The sequence below is a fragment of the Giraffa tippelskirchi genome, chromosome 2, assembly GCF_054371585.1.
Source record: "Giraffa tippelskirchi isolate mGirTip1 chromosome 2, T2T-mGirTip1v1.2.pri, whole genome shotgun sequence".
Classification (NCBI taxonomy): Eukaryota; Metazoa; Chordata; class Mammalia; order Artiodactyla; family Giraffidae; genus Giraffa; species Giraffa tippelskirchi.
This window is the reverse complement of record NC_137276.1, coordinates 100,099,371-100,120,980: the sequence shown is the minus strand read 5'-3', so window position 1 is coordinate 100,120,980 and position 21,610 is coordinate 100,099,371. Positions and strand designations below refer to the sequence as shown.

Below are 21,610 nucleotides of genomic sequence, written 5' to 3'. Positions count from 1 at the left end.
CCAAGGAGTAAGTGTCTTTTAATTCCATGGCTGCAATCACCAATTTGCAGCAATTTTGGAGCCCAGAAAAATAAAGTCTGACACTGTTTCCACTGTGTCCCCATATATTTGCCTTGAAGTGATGGGACCGGATGCCATGATCTTAGTTTTCTGAATGCTGAACTTTAAGCCAACTTTTTCACTCTACTCTTTCACTTTCATCAAGAAGCTCTTTAGTTCTTCTTCACTTGCCATAAGGGTGGTGTCATCTGCATATCTGAGGTTATTGGTATTTCTCCCGGCAATCTTGATTCCAGCTTGTGCTTCCTCCAGCCCAGCGTTTCTCATGATGTACTCTGCATATAAGTTAAATAAGCAGGGTGACAAAATACAGCCTTGACGTACTCCTTTTCCTATGTGGGACCAGTCTGTTGTTCCATGTCTAGTTCTAACTGTTGCTTCCTGACCTGCATACAGGTTTCTCAAGGGGCAGGTCAGGTGGTCTGGTATTTCCATCTCTTTCAGAATAGCCCATGTCCAAGGTAAGAGAAACCCAAGTAAGACGGGAGGCACTGAGAGAGGCCATCAGAGGGCAGACAGACTGAAACCACAGTCACAGACAAGAAGCCAATCTGATCACACGGACAACAGCCAACTCAATGAAACTAAGCCATGCCGTGTGGGGCCACCCAAGACGGACGGGTCATAGTGGAGAAGTCTGACAGAATGTGGTCCATGAGAAGGGAATGGCAAACCACTTCAGCATTCTTGCCTTGAGAACCCCATAAACAGTATGAAAGGCAAAAAGATAGGACACTGAAAGATGAACTCCCCAGGTCGGTAGGTGCTCAATATGCTACTGGAGATCAGTGGAGAAATAACTCCAGAAAGAATGAAGGGATGGAGCCAAAGCAAAAACAACACCCAGTTGTGGATGGGACTGGTGATAGAAGCAAGGTTCGATGCTGTAAAGAGCAATACTGCATAGGAACCTGGAATGTTAGGTCCATGAATTAAGGCAAATTGGAAGTGGTCAAACAGGGGATGACAAGAGTGAACATCGACATTGAGGAATCAGTGAACTAAGATGGACTGGAATGGGTGAATTTAACTCAGATGACCATTATACCTACTACTGTGGGCAGGAATCCCTTAGAAGAAATGGAGTAGCCATCATGGTCAACACGAGTCCGAAATGCAGTACTTGGATGCAATCTCAAAAACGACAGAATGATCTCTGTTCATTTCCAAGGGAAACCATTCAATATCATGGTAATCCAAGACTATGCTCCAAACAGTAATGCTGAAGAAGCTGAAGTTGAACGGTTCTATGAAGACCTACAAGACCTTCTAGAACTAACACCCAAAAAAGATGCCCTTTTCATTATAAGGGACTGGAATGCAAAAGTAGGAAGTCAAGAAACACCTAAAGTAACAGGCAAATTTGGCCTTGGAACACAGAATGAAGCAGGGCAAAAGCTAATAGAGTTCTGCCAAGAGAACACACTGGTCATAGAAAACACCCTCTTCCAACAACACAAGAGAAGACTCTACACATGGACATCACCAGATGGTCAACACCGAAATCAGATTGATTATATTCTTTGTAGCCAAAGATGGAGAAGCTCTATACAGTCAGCAAAACCAAGACCGGGAGAGGACTGTGGCTCAGATCATGAACTCCTTATTGCCAAATTCAGACCGAAATTGAAGAAAGTGGAGAAAACCACTATACCATTCAGGTATGACCTAAATCAAATCCCTTACGACTACACAGTGGAAGTGAGAAATAGATTTAAGGGACTAGATCTGACAGAGTGCGTGAAGAACTATGGATGGAGGTTCGTGACACTGTACAGGAGACAGGAATCAAGACCATCCCCAAGAAAAAGAAATGCAAAAAAGCAAAATGGCTGTCTGAGGAGGCCTTACAAAGAGCTGTGAAAAGAAGGGAAGCAAAAAGCAAAGGAGAAAAGGGAAGGTATGTCCATTTGAATGCAGAGTTCCAAAGAATAGCAAGGAGAGATAAGAAAGACTTCCTTAGCAATCAATGCAAAGAAATAAAAGAAAACAATAGAATGGGAAAGACTAGAGATCTCTTCAAGAAAATTAGAGATACCAAGGGAACATTTCATGCAAAGATGGGCACAATAAAGGACAGAAATGTCATGGACCTAACAGAAGCAAAAGATATTAAGAAGAAGTGGCAAGAATACACAGAAGAACTGTACAAAAAAGATCTTCACGACCCAGATAATCAAGATGGTGTGATCACTCACCTAGAGCCAGACATCTTGGAATGTGAACTCAAATGGGCCTTAGGAAGCATCACTATGAACAAAGCTAGTGGAGGTGATGGAATTCCAGTTGAGCTATTTCAAATCCTAAAAGATGATGTTGTGAAAGTGCTGCACTCAATATGCCAGCAAATTTGGAAAACTCAGCAGTGGCCACAGGACTGGAAAAGGTCAGTTTTCATTCCAATCCCAAAGAAAGGCAATGCCAAAGAATGTTCAAACTACCGCACAACTGCACTCATTTCACACGCTAAAAAAGTAATGCTTAAAATTCCAATGAATATTCAGGACTGATTTCCTTTAGGATCAACTGGTTTGATCTTCTTGCAGTCCAAGGGACTCTCAAGAGTCTTCTACAACACCATAGTTCAAAAGTAACAATTCTTCGATGCTTGGCTTTCTTTATAGTCCAAGTCTCACATCCATACATGACTGCTGGAAATCCCATAGCTTCGCTAGACTGACCTTTGTCAGAAAGGTAATGTCTCTGCTTTTTAATATGCTGTCTAGGTTGGTCATAGCTTTTCTCCCAAGGAGCAAGTCTTAATTTCATGGCGGCAGTCACCATCTGCAGTGGTTTTGGAGCCCAAGAAAATAAAGCCTGTCACTGTTTCCATTGTTTCCCCATCTATTTGCCATGAAGTGATGGGACCAGATGCCATGATCTTAGTTTTTTGAATGTTGAGTTTCAAGCCAGCTTTTTCACTCTCCTCTTTCATTTTCATCAAGAGGCTCTTGATTTCTTCTTCACTTTCTGCCATAAGGGTGGTGCCATCTGCATGTCTGAGGTTATTGATATTTCTCCCAGCAATCTTGATTCCAGCTTGTGCTTCATCCAGCCCGGTATTTCGCATGATGTACTCTGTGTATAAGTTAAATAAGCAGGGTGACAATATACAGCCCTGATGTACTCTTTTCCCAATTTGGAACCAGTCTGTTGTTCCATGTCCACTTCTAACTGTTGCTTCTTGACCTGTACACAGATTTCTCAGGAGGCAGGTCAGGTGGTCTTGTATTTCCATCTCTTGAAGAATTTTTCCAAGTTTGTTGTGATCTACATAGTCAAAGGCTTTGGTGTAATCAATGAAGCAGAAGCAGATGTTTTTCTGGGACTCTCTTGCTTTTTTGATGATCCAGTGGATCTTGGCAATTTGATCTCTGGTTCCTCTGCCTTTTCTAAACCCAGCCTGAACATCTGGAAGTTCACGGTTCATGTACTGTTGACGCCTGGCTTGGAGAATTTTGAGCATCACTTTGCTAGCATGTGAGATGAGTGCAATCGTGCAGTAGTTTGAACATTCTTTGGCATTGCCCTTCTTTGTGATTGGAATGAAAACTGACCATTTCCAGTCCTGTGGCCACTGCTGAGTTTTCCAGTTTTGCTGGCATATTGAGTGCAGCACTTTCACAACATCATCTTTTAGGATTTGGAATGGCTCAACTGAAATTCCATCACCTCCACTAGCTTTGTTTGCAGTGATGCTTCCTAAAGCCCATTTGACTTCGCATTCCAAGACGTCTGGCTCTAGGTGAGTGATCACACCATCATGGTTATCTACGTCACGAAGATCTTTTTTGTATAGTTCTTCTGTGTATTCTTGCCACCTCATCTTAATATTTTCTGCTTCTGTTAGGTCCATGACATTTCTGTCCTTTATTGTGCCCATCTTTGCATGAAATGTTCCCTTGGCATTTCTAATTTTCTTACAGACTAGACATCAGGGGTCAAAAAGAAATGTATTGTAGACCCTAGTCCCCTTATAAATGAAATAAATTCCTACAATAAGTAGAAAGAACCATATACGTTCTACATATTAACAATGTGTTTTGCTAATTTAAAACCTAGGAGTCCTGGTATTACTTTATGACTGGAAAGAACAATTAATCAGGATAAAATCATAACCTATCTTTAGAAGACTTCCCCTAATCACTGAACATGCAGTAACAAATAACCCTAATTCAGTAAGTCATCCCATTCCACCATCTAAGGGTATCTTGGGGCTACTAATTCATCCTAGCTGGTTGCTGGAAAATCCTGTAGCTTAAAGCTGCCTGAGAAAATGCTACAAATGCTTGCTCTGAACATTTTTCAGCCAAAGCATCTTTGGGCTACCATGGTATAAAACTGCTTCGTGAGAAAATTCTGGCTTTGTCTATTTTTATCCCTGACACCCACTTTTGTGCTGATGTGGTGCAGATCTTTCATCAGGGTAGGAATACTAGCTAAGCACCTAAGTATTAGGTTAATATTATATACTAGTATTTAACATTTTGGTTCTTCCCCCGAGGGTCAGCATGATAAATGAAGTACTCCCAACACTGTCAACAAGAACATTTCCCAGTTCATCATTACCCAGTTCTTATCTTGTTACTCAGAGGAAATAAAATGTAGCTTTTTTCAGAAAATATAATCTAAGGAATGAGGTATCTACTTGAAGAGGAATGAGTTCTATTCTTGGACTAAATCAGCGAATCAGGCCAATGGAAGGTAATATTCTTAAAAGTACACGACTTTAATCCTTCAAAAGGACATTTTTAGTCCCTCATTACTGTGAGGTCAATTTTTTTCAAAAGTCTCTGGCTGGTTTATTTTCAATGAAACTAAAAAGTATATTTGTTCATTAACTTAATCAATGTCCCAAATATATGATATACCTAATGAGACATCTGTCTCAGAGTATGAAGCCAGGAAATCTTTTCTCCACCAGGAAACATGTACATTTCCTTCTCTTCTAATACTGAGATTTAACAAATTTTAATACTCCCTTCAGCCTTGCTTGCCCAGAAGCTAAGAGTTGCTTTGTTTCCTTATTGTTGGCTTTTCCAGCATCACAATGCCAAAAAACTGAGTTTTGTTTTCATTACCATTTTTTTGATCTTACTATAGCTGCCTTTTTTGGTCCTCAAATTCTTTTGAATATTGAACTGAAGTATAAATAAAATTCAAAAATAAAACTGCATAGTCATTTTTTGGCAGAACTCAAGTAACTGCTCAAAGTACACAGAAATTACAATGTATAATGCCTTTCGCACACATTACTTTCTTTTTTCCTAGAAGTCTATAAATATCTTCCAATAAGGATGGCCACCCTCCCATTTTTCAAACATATGTGACCAAATTTCCAGTAGGCACACAAATTAAACTGAGTCTGTACAGTGCTTTAAAACAACAACAAACACCTTGCCCAAACACTGATACCGCTATATAATGTGATACTATAATTATGCCCTTTTTGGCTCAGAAGTTAGAATTATCTTGTTATAGCTCTGGAAAAGGACTGCTATCAAGCTTTTAAAAAAATTTCTTCATATAATAGAACTATGTGTATCTTTAAAAAAATCGTACTGAAAACTAATGATAAGAGACTGGTTAAATAAAATTAGATGCATCCATTTAATGAACTACAAGTAGTCTTTTTAAATACGGATATGAATCTATAGTTACTTATATGAAAAGTTAGATACACTGTTTTGCTATATCAAGAAGGATGCTAACCTTATTAAAGATAATAGTATTGTGATTTTGTAGGAAAATATTCTCAACATTTTGGAAAAATGCATGCTGGAAATGCATTGAAAGTGCTGAGATATCCAATTTAGTTTAAAATATTTCCACAATCACAAATACCTATCTATCTATATCTATCTAAATAGATGAATGATACATACACATGCACAGCACAAATGGCAAAATGTAAACTATCAATGAATTTAGGCTGTGGGCTTATTGGTGTTTATATTCTGCTCTTTGGTACTGTACATTGGCAGTCCCCAATCTGTTTGGCACCAGGGACTGGATTTGTGGAAGATAATTTATCCACAGACGTGGCGGGGGCCGGGGGATTCAGGTGGTAAAGCGAGTAATGGGGAGCAGGAGATGAAGCTTTGCTAGATCACCCGCCATTCACTTTCTGCTGTGCAGCGCAGTTCCTAACAGGCCTGGGGACCCCTGCTCTATATGCGCAAAATTTCCTAACAAATATTTTTTTAGCATACGTACACCATTATCCTACTTTTTAAAGGAAAATATGCACATAAATATAAGCCCTTTCCTGAAAGCTCAGCTATGACTATGTAGATGTGGGCTTATATACTCTTCTTTACATTTTACTATGTGTTTAAATTTTGTGCAATGAGCATGCATTTCATTTTTATATTCAGGAAAAAAGTTAAGCTATTCCAAAAAGGCTTTCAATTAAGAACATATTACAACATTTTAAAAAACGTAGCATACTATGTTACCATATATTAAGTGTATTTAACACTTAAATGCTGAGTGGTTTCTCCTCTCACCTGTGATGAAGACCTCGGAGCTTACAACTTTCGGTGAGCATCATTGTCACCTGAATTTCAGAAGCCTGATCTGTATATAAAAAAAAATATATTGTCATATATAGTATGATAATATTACATTTATGACACCAATATTTTCTGATATTAGTAAGGAACTATCTCAAAGAAGGCTGAGAGCCAAAGAACTGATGCTTTTGAATTGTGGTGCTGAAGAAGACTCTTGAGAGTCCTTTGGACTGTAAGGAGATCAAACTAGTCAATCCTAAAGGAAATTAACTCTGAATAACTGGAAGGACTGTTGCTGAAGCTGAGGCTCCAATACTTTGGCCACCTGATGCGAAGAGCTGACTCACTGGAAAAGACCCTGATGCTGGGAAAGATTAAAGGCAAGAGAAGAAGGGGACTACAAAGGATGAGATGGTTGGATGGCATCACTGACCCAATGGACATGAGTTTGAGCAAACTCTGGGAGATAATGAAGGACAGGGAAGCCTGGCACGCTGCAGTTCATGGTGTCGCAGAGTGTCAGACACAGCTGAGTAATTGAACTGAATCTGTTCCGTTGATCTTAAGTCTATATAACACTTTCTTGATTACTCTAGCTTTCTAGTATATCTGAAAATCAAGCATAATATAAATTCTCCAAATTTGTTCTCTTTCAAGATTATTCTGGCTATTTTTTATCTTTAACATTTCCACATTAATTTTAGCATCAGTTTTTCCATTTCTATGAGAAAAACCTGCTGGAACCTGATCGAGATGAATTTGAGCCAACTCCAGGAGATAGTGGTACACAGAGGAGCCTGGTGCACTATAGTCCATGGGGTCACAGAAAGTCAGACATGACTTAGTGACTAAGTAACAGACTATATGGTAAATTTTCATTAAAAGTTTCAGGTAAATCTAAACAGGTCTAGCCTAAAATTCTATTGTAGTACACAGAATCTCACTGACAAGGTCAATATTTACAAACGCCAGTAAGGATAAGCTTGACTACATAAAGTTGAAATTAAATAAGGTTTCAGAAACAAAGTAGAAAAAGTAATAGACTGGATAAATATCTGCAACACATAAGGCATATAAAGGGCTAATTTTCCCCCTCTTAGAGCTCATACAACAGGAAAAAAAATTTGAAAAAGAGGCAAAGGATATAAACAGTTTACTTAAAAAAGAAGCATAAACAGCAAAATTAAAAAAGGATTTTCTAACTCATTCCTAAATAAAGAAATGCAAATTAAACCGTGAAAGTCGCTCAGTTGTGTCTGACTCTTTGTGATCCCACAGACTATAGCCCACCAGGCTCCTCTGTCCATGGAACTTCTCAAGGCAAGAATTCTCCAGGGAATGCCATTCCCTTCTCCAGGGGATCTGCCCAACCTAGGGATCGAACTCAGGTCTCCTACATTGCAGGGGGATTCTTTACTGTCTGAGTCACCGGCAAATTAAACTAGGAGATGCCATTTTCCTCTTAAGACTGGAAGAGACAAAGAAGTCCTGCCAGTTTGGGTAAGAGTGTAAGGAAACAGGCTCTTGAACAGCATCTTGGGTAGGTAGAGGAAGCAACATCTAACAAAATTTTTAAATACATATACCATGTACCATCATCAATCCCACTGCTAGAAGTGTACTCACAAAAACTCTTCTATATAGAACTTAACAAGAATACTGTTCAACTCTAACAGCAAAAAGCTCAAAACAACCAAAGACCAAAGTGCCCATCAACAGAGAATTAGTTAAATTTTAGCATGCAAGAACATTATGCAGATATCTTATTTTAAAAAGTCAGATTTATATTCACTGACAGAGGAATATTTACAAGAGAAATTCAGTTTTAAGAGCAAGGTAAAAAACTGTTTATGTGATCAGCTATATTTCAAAATCAAATTTATTTGGATGTCCATCAACAGAGGAATGGATAAAGAAGGTGTGGTACATATATACATGAAATATTACTCAGCCATAAAAAAAGTATGAAATAACACCATTTGCAGCAATAAAGATGGACCTAGAGATTGTCATACTGAGTGAATTAAGTCAGACAGAGAAAGGCAAATATCACATGATAAAGTCATATGTGGAATCTAAAAAAATCATACAAATAAACCTCTTTACAAAACAGAAACAGAGTCACAGATGTAGAAAACAAACTTATGGTTACTAAGGGGGGACAAGAAAGAGGGATACACCAGGAGATTGACTTGCACACACTACTATATATAAAATAACTAACAAGAACTTACTGTATAGCACAGGGAACTCAAATCAGTGCTGTGTAATGACCTACATATATGGGAAAAGAATCTGAAACAGTGGACATATGTGCATGTATAACTAATTCACTCTGCTACACAGTAGAAACTAACACAACTCTATGAATCAACTATACTCCAATAAAAATTATTTTAAAAAATTGATTTTGAAAATTAGATATATTTGGATGTTTTTTCTTCTTACTGGTAAAGAGTCATAAGAAATTGCTTAGGTTGGTTACTTTTAGAGGTGGGAAAGCTACATTTTGTACTTTTCTGTCCTGTTTAAATTTTCTAACTTTACAAACATACGACTAGAAAAGAATGACCACAGGAGACTGTGGTGCATTTTATTGTTTCCTTCTTATCTCTATGTAGCTAAACAAACAAAAAGAACTACCACTACATTAGTAGAAAAAGATTTAATTTTCATATAACAGTCAAAATTAGTATGATTATTCCATTTTATTTTTAGCCTCTGAACTGATGGTTTTCTGTCCAGGTAACAAACAGAACTAAAATTGGCTTTTAGTTCAATGTTTTTGAAATAAAACATGATAATGCAATTTATTAATATCTTTAGTCTACACCTTTAAAAGAATCCAAAGCCATCAAATATTTGTACAGATCTATAAGGATTCCTCCATCTTAATAGAATAGAGGATTTTCTTTCCTGTTTGAGAAGAACATTTCCATTCAGTGAATAGCATATTTTCATTATATAACTGAAAATTAGTTTTAATTTTTAAAAATGGCTTTTAGATATCAAAAACAAAATCAAGAGTATATCTTTAAAAATACTTTCAAAGAAACCAATAATGTATGTCAACAGTAAAAAAAAAATAGTAATAATAATTTATACATCTTATGATCAATACAGTAGGAGGGAGAAGAAGATACAAAGACTACAAAAGCCAACATCCAGCTTCCAGTCCTACCTAGGAAAATGTTGAACCATCTATAAAATCCAGACCACTAAACACAAGCACCATGATTACATACTCATTCCTTAAAAGTGGACCTGTCAAAGCTGAGAAATTATTAATTTCACTTACTTCCAAGACTAACCCATGGAATCACTCCAGATGGCTTCACTTAAAACTTTTGTAGGAATACAAAATGGGTAGACACAAACCCAAGGACTTGAAACACTTGCTACTTTGGAAAAAGCACTTTACCCCAATGTCTGTTGAAATAAATTTTAGTTGTTTAGAAACTGTTTAAAATTTAGGATTATTCAGTAAATGGCAGGATATGTCTTTTTTACTCTTTCTGTAATATAAATAATTTTTAATCAAATTATGGTCAGAACTATCAGTATTTGGGGGCTGGAAGGATTTTTTAGAACTTAAAACTAGTAATAGTTGGAGGTCTGCACCTAACTGGTAAGAGTTTATCTTCCTGGCAGCTAGTACAGAGATCCAAGTAAAATAAGAGGTAATTTCATTTTTTGCATAATTTTTGAAGTTCTTAATTTTGATAAGCATGTTCTGTTAAGCAAGGGACACGGAGCTAAGAAAACTTTGGGGGGAAACAATTTTATACATTTAGTAAGGAAAAATCATTTTCCTGGATTCTTTACCCAGTTTGGCCCTAGCCTTTTAATTTTAAATACTGAAAGGTCTAACTTCAAAATGTTTGTATTTGAAAAGAATACTATACAATAATTTACATTCTAAAAGTTTCAAGAAAGAACAAAATGATTTTTAAAAAACCTACTTATTTCTAATTTGTAAAAAATTAGAAGTTACAAAAGAAAATAAGAACTTAATACCAATAACCTCAAATTAATTCATTTATTTTATGGAATTCAATTTCACAATATTCACTGTGTGAAATTCAGATTCCTAATTTCAATCTCTGGAAATTTATATTGGCATATCCATTAAGTTTCTGTGAAAAATTATTAACTTTTTAAGAAGCCAAACTCCAATTTTGTGCTTATGCCTAAAGGAAAGGTCACTGATCTTTTAAAAACTTATTTTTGTACTTTTAGCTGTACTTCTAATTGTACAGCATGTAACAAAGCACATAGATTTGTGAGAGAACTTTGTCAGCTCTATGTGGCTTCAATTAAAAAATAAAAATAACATTCCAAAAGAATAAATCTCAGCGATACTCAATCATGTGGAGCTATCTAACAATTTGAAAACAAATACTGTGGTCAGTACACTTCCTTCGTGTTTCCCATACAAACCATGACCGTATCTCGGCTAAGGACTCACTGTGCTTTCTCTGGTTTCCGTATAACTCAGAGAGAACATTATAATCACAGTGGTAAGATAGAGAAACAAGCAAGTGACTACAATGCAAATGTATACAGACAGAGAAATCTTATCTTGTGAAACAGTCCCAGGATTTGCATTGTGTTTTCTTATCACTATTATTTCCTTTCTCCCCCTATTCTAATCCTAAATCAACCCAATTCTGTATAGAAACCTCTTTAGTTAATTCTACATTTATTCAGAACAAATTAATAATAGCTCAGTTCTAAATTATCCATAGAATATTTACAAACCTCAGAAGAAATATTAGCATTAAGAGGAAATGTTTCCTTTAACAAGTGGAGAAAGGGTAACAAAAGACAGATGTTATTAAAATTAGGGCTCAAATTTTACATTTACAAAGAGTAATATGTAAAGTATCCTTCAAAACTAGTCAGAAAACCTAGTGGGACCAAACTTAAATATCAATTTTTTAAAGTGGTTTACAGTTAGGAGAAGTGAATGAATAGATATTGAACACAGTAAGTTAAACCATTTGTTTAGAAGAGAAACGTGTAAGTTTGTGCTTGTAGCATCCTTCAACAATTTTGCTAAATCAAAAGAAAGTAAATCCCTAAGATTTTTTTGGTTAGATTAGTACAATTCAACTTTTTAGAAATGATAAACATAAGCCCTTCATACTTTCCAAGAATTCCCTTAAGTAAATCTAGAAACATAAGTTCTTATAAATTAACATTAAACATAAGTTCTTATAAGTTAACGATGTGAACTTCATAAAATTGTCACCTCCTACTCATAAAACTGAATTTTGTTTCGCCCTCAATTTCTGCATTTGAAATGCTAAATCTGTTTTTCCAAAATATTATAGTTACCTCACCTTACATCAGACATTTTCAGGCATTAAGCACTCTTTAAATTACCACATTTTTTATTTCTCTTAAAATAAGCAAATAGACTCAACTAAGAATTATTTCAGTTCAGTTCAGTTCAGTTAGTTGCTCAGTCGTGTCCGACTCTTTGCTACCCCATGGACTGCAGCATGCCAGGCCTCTCTGTCCATCACCAACTCCTAGAGTTTACTCAAACTCATGTCCATCAAGTCGGTGATGCCATCCAACCATGTCATCCTCTGTCGTCCCCTTCTCCTCCTGCCCTCAATCTTTCCCAGCATCAGCGTCTTTTCAAATGAGTCAGCTCTTCGCATCAGGTGGCCAAAGTTTTGGAGTTTCAGCTTCAACATCAGTCCTTCCAATGAACACTCAGGACATCAATCCTTCCAATGAACACTCAGGACTGATATCCTTTAGGATGGACTGGCTGGATCTCCTTGCAGTCCAAGGGACTTTTAAGCTTTTACAAATACCAATCATAAATCATTAAAATTTTAATATCATAAAAAGGTTTGCTAATTTACCAGTATTAGGCAATAAACCATATTAAAAAATATTCTAGTATATTTTTATAGGGAATCTCTAACTGAAAATTTTATATAAATCACTAAGTGAAAATCTAAGCAATACATTTCTCCAAAAGGAGAATATGTGAAAACAGGTATTCTGTTCATGAAAATATAAACTAAGCACTACCTTTTAGAAAACAATCTGGCAACAACTATCAAAATTTTCAATGTAAATACCTCGTGGGGCAGCAATTCTAACTATGGCTATTTCTGCAAAACTCTACCAAGAAAGAACACACACAAACGGATACTTTCTGCAAATTATATATAATAGCAAAAAAAGGGGGTACCAGGAGTGAGAGGAAGGCAAATAACAGCTATTCACATAAGGTACAGTGGTTCATCTTTTTCTTTACAATTCCTCAGTACTGGGGGTAGGGGGTGCTGAGATGTTTTTTAAGAAGGAAAAACCAAATAATTGAAACCTAGGAAAAACATAATATTAGATAAAGGAAAAAAGAAGTTAAGTGGATGCAATTTAACTGGAAGCCTGAGTACTATCTGGGGCTTCCCTTGTGGCTCAGCTGGTCAAGAATCTGCCTGCAATGCAGGAGACCTGGGTTAGGTCCCTGGGTTGGGAAGATCCCCTGGAGAAGGCAAAGGCTACCCACTCCAGTATTCTGGCCTGGAGAATTGCATGGACTCTATAGTCTATGGGGTCTCAAAGAGTCGGACATGACTGAGTAACTTTCACTTTTGAGTACTATCTAACAAATGCGTAATATCTTAACTATTAGGTTCTATTTTCTATACCTTAATGAGAGCAACACAAATTTCCTAAAAGTTAGTCTGTATGAGATAAATTAACATGGACTGATTGAAAGGTCTGTCACACTTTGAAAATCTGAAACAATTTCACTGGCATAAGCCACCTTAGACAGAAAAGCATTATGGAGACAGGATGGGAACAAATCCTACCTTTAACTGTTTTCACAAATGCTTGTTTTTCTTTATTTGGATCTTTTTCATCTACTAAAATCCCATGGAAAATACGCCCAAAAGTACCTAAAAGGAAAAACAATAACTACTGAGACCACATGATAATGCTCATAAAATTGTAAGTACAAAACTTTCTGGCACAATACAACTTAAACATAACAAGGCTAAATGTGATCAACATTACTCCAGCCCTAGTGTAAAAAGACTCAAATCTTTATTTTTGTTCTTTTTAACTACAAAACATCTTAACTTGCTTTTAGAAAAGACGTATTTAACCTGTCTATGAGAATTCATTCTGAAATAGCCTAAACAAACTAACTATATAGCTAGGAGTGCTGGAGCTCAGTAATGGGCTATCCATAGAGACATTTATGAGTTTCTAGACTTAGCCTCAGAGCAATGACAAAGGAGAAAAATGGACTCTCCTTATACATTCAAAAACGCCAAAAAAGAATCTGCTTCCGTTAATGACTATTTGCCTCTGGGACAGTTCAAGCCCCTCCCTTAGCTGTGACTGACAGACAAGCATCTCTAACTGATAGATGTATTCAGAATGACTCACATGCATCCAAAACACTTCAAACTGAGTTATGGAAGGGGGGTAAGTTACTATTTAACAACTTGAAGAGTTCAGTAAAGTATTTTATTATTAATTTCTGTCCTCTTCTTTCAGCACTGTCCCCAGTCAATACCCTGAAACTCCAAAAAGCAAGCAAGGACCAGCAAACAAGGAAGGTCAGGGTCTTATCTCTCAAACAACGTATCATGTGTTAGTTCACTTAATGTACATCAGTTCATCTAATCTTCATGTCTAAGAGTAGAAAACATAAGCCCATATTTACAGACAAGGAAACTGGCTATGAAAGACAGGAAGTGATTTCTCTAAGGTCATGTAGGTAATAAATTGTGGGACTGAGACTGGAATTTGGGCATAACTCCAATACCGATGCATCTCCTTCTGCTGGAACCCCTACACTTTCCATCACAGAGAAAATTACTTAGAATGTTTCAAAAAGGCCTGTGAGCAAGTGATCATCTTTGGACAAGAATTAAACAGGAAATATCCTTTTAATGATGACAAACACTAATAATCATGCTTTAATAATATACTTGAATATCAAAATCGTACCAAAGCTTAATAAGGAAAGTTAAAAATCTAAAGAAAGGGAAAATAAAGATCAGTTTTATAGAGGAAATAAGTTGTGCACTGCTTTCTATCTTTAGGGATGAAATGAGATGAAATTCTTAAAACCTGAAACAAAAAAATGTTTATACTAACAGTAAATCTTCCTTGAAAACCTGATTTTGAGAGAACAGATACCTTCTTGGAGTACATCTTTTAGAGTTATCCTCTCCCTGGATATCGCGATATCCTTCACCTTAGCTTTCGCCTCCGAAAGAGTGACACTTCTCAGGTCGTTCTTCTCTATCCGCAAGGTAGGGTAACCTGAGGAGCCAACAAAGCCAGACCAAGAGACATAAACACCTTCTTACAGCAGCAGGACCAACTAGCTCAGTGAGAGCCCAGCAGGCAAGCCACAGGGACAAATGAAGGCAAGACCCAAAGAGGAAAAAGGCACACACGGGGAGAGTTACTTATGAAGGTCATACTGAATTTTAAAGAAACACTTTCCCACCTACCCCGAAACCTTAAAATGCAGAATTAAAACAAGAAACACTAAAAATAATATTTTACTACTACCACTTCAATTGCTTTTCTGCCAAATAAAACAAACTTTGACTCACGGAATTAATCTAATCCCTTGAATGAACTGCTTTTTTCTCCAAAGATTTTCTAATATAGTCTCCTAACAAAAAAACTTTTCAAATGAAGAGATGTTTGTAAATATATCTTTTCTTATATATATGCACATATATATATATATAAAATTGGTTTAATCATTCTAGCATCCATACAGCCTAGTCATACCATTGTGAGATCCATATTCGTTTTCAGTTCCCTTAATTCATATTCATTCTTAATATGATGATAGCAAAACAAAATTTCTGGCCATAAATTAAAATTCTCATTGCAATAAAAAAAGTTAGAATAAAAGGACGATCTAGTGTCATTAGCAAGCAGAAATTGGAATGGTATTTTAGGGAAGAAAAATCCCTAAAGAAAGGGTGGAGTCAGACAATGATTATCAGTGGCTGCTGGAAGAACTCCATGAAAAGCTTTGAAAAACTTTATTATAAAAGGATGGATTAGGATGACAAAACCTGATCCCACTGATCAGCAATTTGACCATGATACATCTAGGGGTGTGTGTGTGTATGTCTAGTATACATGAGTGTTTAATCCTTCCTGGAGTTCTCTGAGTTTCTTCCATCTGTACACTATTGTGTTTTGTTATTTTTGAAAACTCTTGGCTCCTTTATCTTCAAGTATTTTTTTCTGCTCCTTTCTCTTTTTTTATTTACAGGCAAATATATTTCTGTTGGTTTTTTTAAAAAACACTATTTATTTTGTATCATACATAAGAAATGAAATATTTATCTCCTTAAGGTAATGTCTACAAAAACAAGTAAACTTATTGGTGGTAAATTTAAAAATCTGTCAAAAATTAATTATACTTCCACTGACTTTTTAAAATGCATTTTGCTTTTAGCACATATAATAATTTGCTTATCTATCTCTTTAAGGTTATATCTATAATCAATAAATGACTCTAATGAGCAAAGCTAAACATTAAAAGCAATGATGTGTTTCTTAGGAATAGTTTGAACTACCCTCACATCTATCATTATATATCCTGAGGAACATATATCTTTCTTTCCTTGGTGGAGATGTTAACTGCTGTTATGATTTCTCTTAGATTTCTTTTAAGCTACAATGCCCCTTCTTTCCCCTTTTGTTTTTCTTGCCACATCTTACTAAAGAAACTAGATCAACTATCCTGGAGAAAGTCCAGCATCTGACTCTTCTAGTGTCATCTAACTCATTCTTCTATCCCTGTAAACTGCAAGTCAGTGTTAAAGCCTTGATTAGCTCCAGGTTAACTCTCTGCGGGGGAAAGAAGACAAGAATATCACACCTGGGAATACAAACTAGCTAGCTATCCTACTTTTAATGATGCTAAGTTTCAGTAGCGGATTCAGGCAGTAATGCTCTGATCCCTCAAATGATAAAGCTCCCTACCTCCCTTTGTTCGTATAGTTTAAAACATCAACAATCTCTTCCTGAACTAAGTATTTTATTAGGGGATACAAGTATGATTTTCTGATTCTATCATTCCTTCTGCATTTATTAGCTGGGATTCTTCTGTAAAAAAAACATGTTCCCTTCATAAGCCAGCACTATCTGGTTACTGCAAAACAGTTCATGCTCAGCTGTCAGAGGTGCCTCAGTTAACTCCCATAATGAACTTTTTTTTAAAAAGTATCACTACAAATTTGTGGATTTTTACACATTTCTACATTTCACATTTATATCACTTCAATTCATTGCAGTTATTATTCTTTTTGATGCTCAGTGGTTCCATTTTGGAAAGCTCTTGTCTTTAGTAGTTTCCTTGATTTCTGGCTCAGCAAATGTCCCAGGTTATCTTACTTATTCCTGACCCAGTCCTGAGATCATCCATTTCTCCAAAGAATTCTGATTCTTCTTTATGAGAAACAGTACCAAAAGACCATAGGAGGGCACTGGGTGAAGAACAGATATTCTTATTTTTTAAATAATGCTGTTTATCATTTTTTTTAACTGACTTTACATTTTGCATTCACTCCTAGGATCATCTGTTTATTTGGGGGCTGTGCTGGGTCTTGATTGCTGTGCCTGGCCTTGTCTCTAGTTGTGGTGGGTGGGAGCTGCTCTCTAGATGCAGTGCATGGCTTCTCACTGTGGTGGCTTCTCTGGCTGCGGAGCATAGGCTCTAAGGCACACAGGCTTCAGTATTTTGCAGTATGCAGGCTCAGTAGTTGTGGTCCACAGGCTTAGTTGTTTTGCAGCCTGTAGGATCTTACCAGTCCAGGGATCAAACCTGTGTTCCCTGTACTAGCAGGCAGATTCTTAACCACTGAACCACCAGGGAAGTCCAAGAACAGATACTCTTAATTTTAGTTTCAGTTCAGTTCAGTTGCGTCCGACTCTTTGTGACCCCATAAATCGCAGCACGCCAGGCCTCCCTGTCCAACACCAACTTCTGGAGTCCACCCAAACTCGTGTCCATCGAGTCGGTGATGCCATCCAGCCATCTCATCCTCTGTCGTCCCCTTTTCCTTCTGCCCCTAATCCTTCCCAGCATCAGGGTCTTTTCCAATGAGTCAACTCTTCACATCAGGTGGCCAAAGTATTGGAGTTTCAGCTTCAACATCAGGACTGATCTCCTGATCTCCTTTAGGATGGACTGGTTGGATCTCCTTGCAGTCCAAGGCACTCTCAAGAGTCTTCTCCAACACCACAGTTCAAAAGCATCAATTCTTCGACACTCAGCTTTCTTCACCGTCCAACTCTCACATCCATACATGACCACTGGAAAAACCATAGCCTTGACTAGACGGACCTTTGTTGACAAAGTAATGTCTCTGCTCTTTAATATGCTATCTAGTTTGGTCATAACTTTCCAAGGAGTAAGTGTCTTTTAATTTCATGGCTGCAGTCACCATCTGTAGTGATTTTGGAGCCCCCAAAAAATAAAGTCTGACACTGTTTCCACTGTTTCCCCATCTATTTCCCAGGAAGTGATGGGAAATTTAAGATGGGAAAATTAAGATGCCATGATCTTAATTTTCTGAATGTTGAGTTTAAGCCAACTTTTTCACTCTTCTCTTTCACTTTCATCAAGAAGCTTTTTAGTTCCTCTTCATTTTCTGCCATAATGGTGGTGTCATCTGCATACCTGAGGTTATTGATATTTCTCCCGGCAATCTTGATTCTAGCTTGTGCTTCTTCCAGCCCAGCATTTCTCATGATGTAGGCTGCATATAAGTTAAATAAGCAGAGTGACAATACCAGCCTTGACGTACTCCTTTTCCTATTTAGAACCAGTCTGTTGTTCCATGTCCAGTTCTAACTAGAAAGTAAATGTCAGTCCAAGGGAGATAAAGGTAACTTGCCTACAAGAACCTAATTAATCAATGGCACCAGTGAGTTGAGTCCTGATTTGTGGCCCACTGTCTATCCTGAGGATTGTGTTGTTTCTTGTTTGGTGAATGACATTTCTCAATGCTCATTATGTCTAAATTATACTCCAAGAATGATAATTTTCCCCTGAACAGCTACAGTATAAAAACTTTCATTAAAATCCTGTTCAGAAAAAGGAAATTAGATCGCCAGTGGCAGCTGGTTTCCCATCATGATCAGAAAACAATGTAAAGTCCTTACCACAGCCCATGAGACCATCAAATAATTCATTAAAATCCAAGTCTCTGTCTTCATACAGCTCAGTGGCTTATTCTAACTACTTGAAAGTCCTCCTTTTGAATTTGTACAGAAGTGATTCAGTAGCCCTTTTAACATAATCTATAGAAACCTCCCTAAAACTAATTCTAACAACTAAATCTAAAATTTTAATACTCTAATTTTGGAATGTTTCATTCAATGTCCCAGAAAACAAAAGTTTAAGCCTAATTCTGTACATGTTAGATTCTATGAATGTAGCATGGCATATGTCCCACAAGTAATTAACCACACAGGACCAAGGACAGAGAGACCATAAACAACTTTAGTAAATTGTCTTTAACTTTTAGAATTAAATTAACTCTTACTGGTAATAGGAGTTGCATTGTTGGGTGTGTCGGCTCTCAGATACTGAGTCGTCTGGGTAGATGGCTGAGACAGCCCTTGGGAACTACTGCTGGCACTGATGCTGCAAATAATTTTTAAAGAGAAATACTTGGCAAGTCAGCTTCAATGAGAAATTTCCTTTTTCAATACATACAAAATGTATAGAGCCATTATAACCAGCTTAAAACCTTAACAGAGATCACAATAATGCATGGATCTCCATCACAAATGTTTCATACTGAAATTTTACTCTACCTCATAATGCAGAGCTCTATTCTTTTTCTTTCCTTTCTATCTCCACAATCATCAGGCGATTCATTACATCAAAGTCATTCACAAATGTAGTATTCTTCAAATACCACAGATAGCAGTCTTGAACCTCATACAATATGTTAGGGAACTGTGGACCAACACTTAGTAAAGAGCTCATGCCACTCAATTTAGATCATTTTTAAGAAAAGGAGTATAAAGATAGGATTCTTTAAATGATGGTCCATAATCAAATGGCTTAAAGATGATGGCATATGAAAGCAAATCAAACATGCTCAAAGCTTGGGAAGGGATATCCTACCTGGTTCAAGTCTGTTTAATCAAATACATTTTGCTTCTTCTACTTCCCTAATCCCACCTTTTTGGAATTTATAGAAGTTATTAGAAATCTTTAGCACTTGAAGCATTTTATTGTGTCATATTTTTTAAGTAATCAAGAGACCCAGAAGATGGCAGGCTCAAATAACTTCATTCTCAAGATTACTACAAATCAATGTCCTTTCATCTTGCCAGTGTACAACCACCTTAACCCAGGTCACCCTCGACCACATTCTAATTACACTGCCTCAGTCTTGTAATTCTGCAGCAGTGGAGAAGTAAAGCATAGAAATTCAGCATGAAGTGTGAAATCAAAGGCAAGATGTCATACCCTCAAGAAGGAAGGGCTACCTTCCATGTCTCCCTTAGCTGCAGGATCAGCAGAGTCCAATTAGAGACTCCGATCTTTCCTAAATATGAAAATCTTTTAAATGATCACACCCCACACAATAGTTCTGTATTTTCAAAGCCCAATGATTAAAAATACACATAATGACAAAAAGCTGCTACTCAAAAATTGATCTATATAGGTCTACATGTATAGTCGGTACACGATAGCACAGTGAAGAGATGGAAAGTATAACCTTGAAATCAAAACTGCCAGCACCGCCATTTATTAACTAGCTGTATGACCTTAGGCAAAATAGTGCTTTTGGAGCCTCAAATTCCTGATGGATAAAATGACTATAATACTACCTCCTGAAAAGGTTGCTTAAAGAATTACATGAAAAATATAATCCTTTTAGGTCAGTGCCCTGCCCTCAAATATACATTTATAAATTATTATTACTATTTACGTTCATTACTAATATTACCATCCCTAATCCTTAGAACCACAGGGCACCCGTTTTTGGAGTTTTGAGCACGACTCAAAGATCACATCAGAAATTAAAACTGTAGAAGTCCAGGATTCAATAATGGGGAGGGAAGAGAAGCATTATCATTCCCAAAGATGGAAGAAATGATAGAATACAAATACTTACCCATAAAATGGGATTAAGAAAACCCACATCCCAGGATCTAGGGCAGGCTCAAGTTACATAATATATGTGAAAGTACAATTTAAATATTACCTGCAACCAACACTGATGACTGAACAAATATGCACAGATCCCAAAGTATTTACTAGTTACTGTGTTTCTCTTCAGCAATTCAACAGTAGGTGGCACTCTTGTACCACCTCAAATTTCTTGAAAAGCCTGGGCATGCAACGATGTTATGAGCATGTACATATTTAGTGGTCCCTACAATCAGCAAAGCACTATTTCAAGCAGCCAGAACAAACCTTTGAAATCCCAGATTTATGAGAGAAGGATGGAGCATTTGAGGATCAACCCTTGTTACCTATTAAAATCAGTATTTACATAGCTACAGCACATGAAGTAAAAAGTGAGATAAAAATGTATACTTGCTTGCACTTAATAGTTTAATACCAGTCTAAATATCTCATTTAACTTTCACAAGCAAGTTAAAATTAGCAGATATAACTCTGCTATAGAGTTAAAGTTAGAATTTAGGGCAAAGATCATCATTTTCCTTCAGAGCACTTGTTATAATTTATACTTGTATATATAACTCATTTATTCATTCAACACTATTTACTAAGTGTATATTATATGCCAGATACTGTGCCAAGTGCTGGCGATACAGTAGTGAACACAATAAACAAAGATCCCTACTTTCATGAAACCTACATTCTAGCAGGGATTTCTGGTTTAATATCTGTTATAGGAGACTGTATACAAACTCCATGAAAGCACTCCATGTTTGTTCACTCCTCCCTCTCCAACACTAAAGCCAGGGCCTGGTCCAACAGGCCTCAAGTGGGCCCAACTGAGCCTTAGTGAGAGCTC

General features: G+C 36.8%; 1 protein-coding gene across 3 annotated transcripts in view; it reads right to left on the bottom strand.

Annotated features, from left to right (window-relative positions):
* The window catches only part of RYK (receptor like tyrosine kinase), a 105,629-nt gene that overhangs the window by 34,459 nt on the left and 49,560 nt on the right, over positions 1 to 21,610 (bottom strand). The window contains exons 7-11 of one of the 3 annotated variants that reach the window (XM_081574144.1): positions 19,145 to 19,251; positions 17,581 to 17,583; positions 14,763 to 14,888; positions 13,421 to 13,507; positions 6,570 to 6,639 (exon numbers count right to left, since the gene is read on the bottom strand). In XM_081574144.1, coding sequence (XP_081430270.1) covers positions 6,570 to 6,639; positions 13,421 to 13,507; positions 14,763 to 14,888; positions 17,581 to 17,583; positions 19,145 to 19,251 — 393 coding nt within the window. Of the gene's footprint in view, positions 1 to 6,569; positions 6,640 to 13,420; positions 13,508 to 14,762; positions 14,898 to 17,580; positions 17,584 to 19,144; positions 19,252 to 21,610 lie in introns of all 3 variants that reach the window. The other 2 variants (XM_081574141.1, XM_081574142.1) reach the window with 2 other exon arrangements.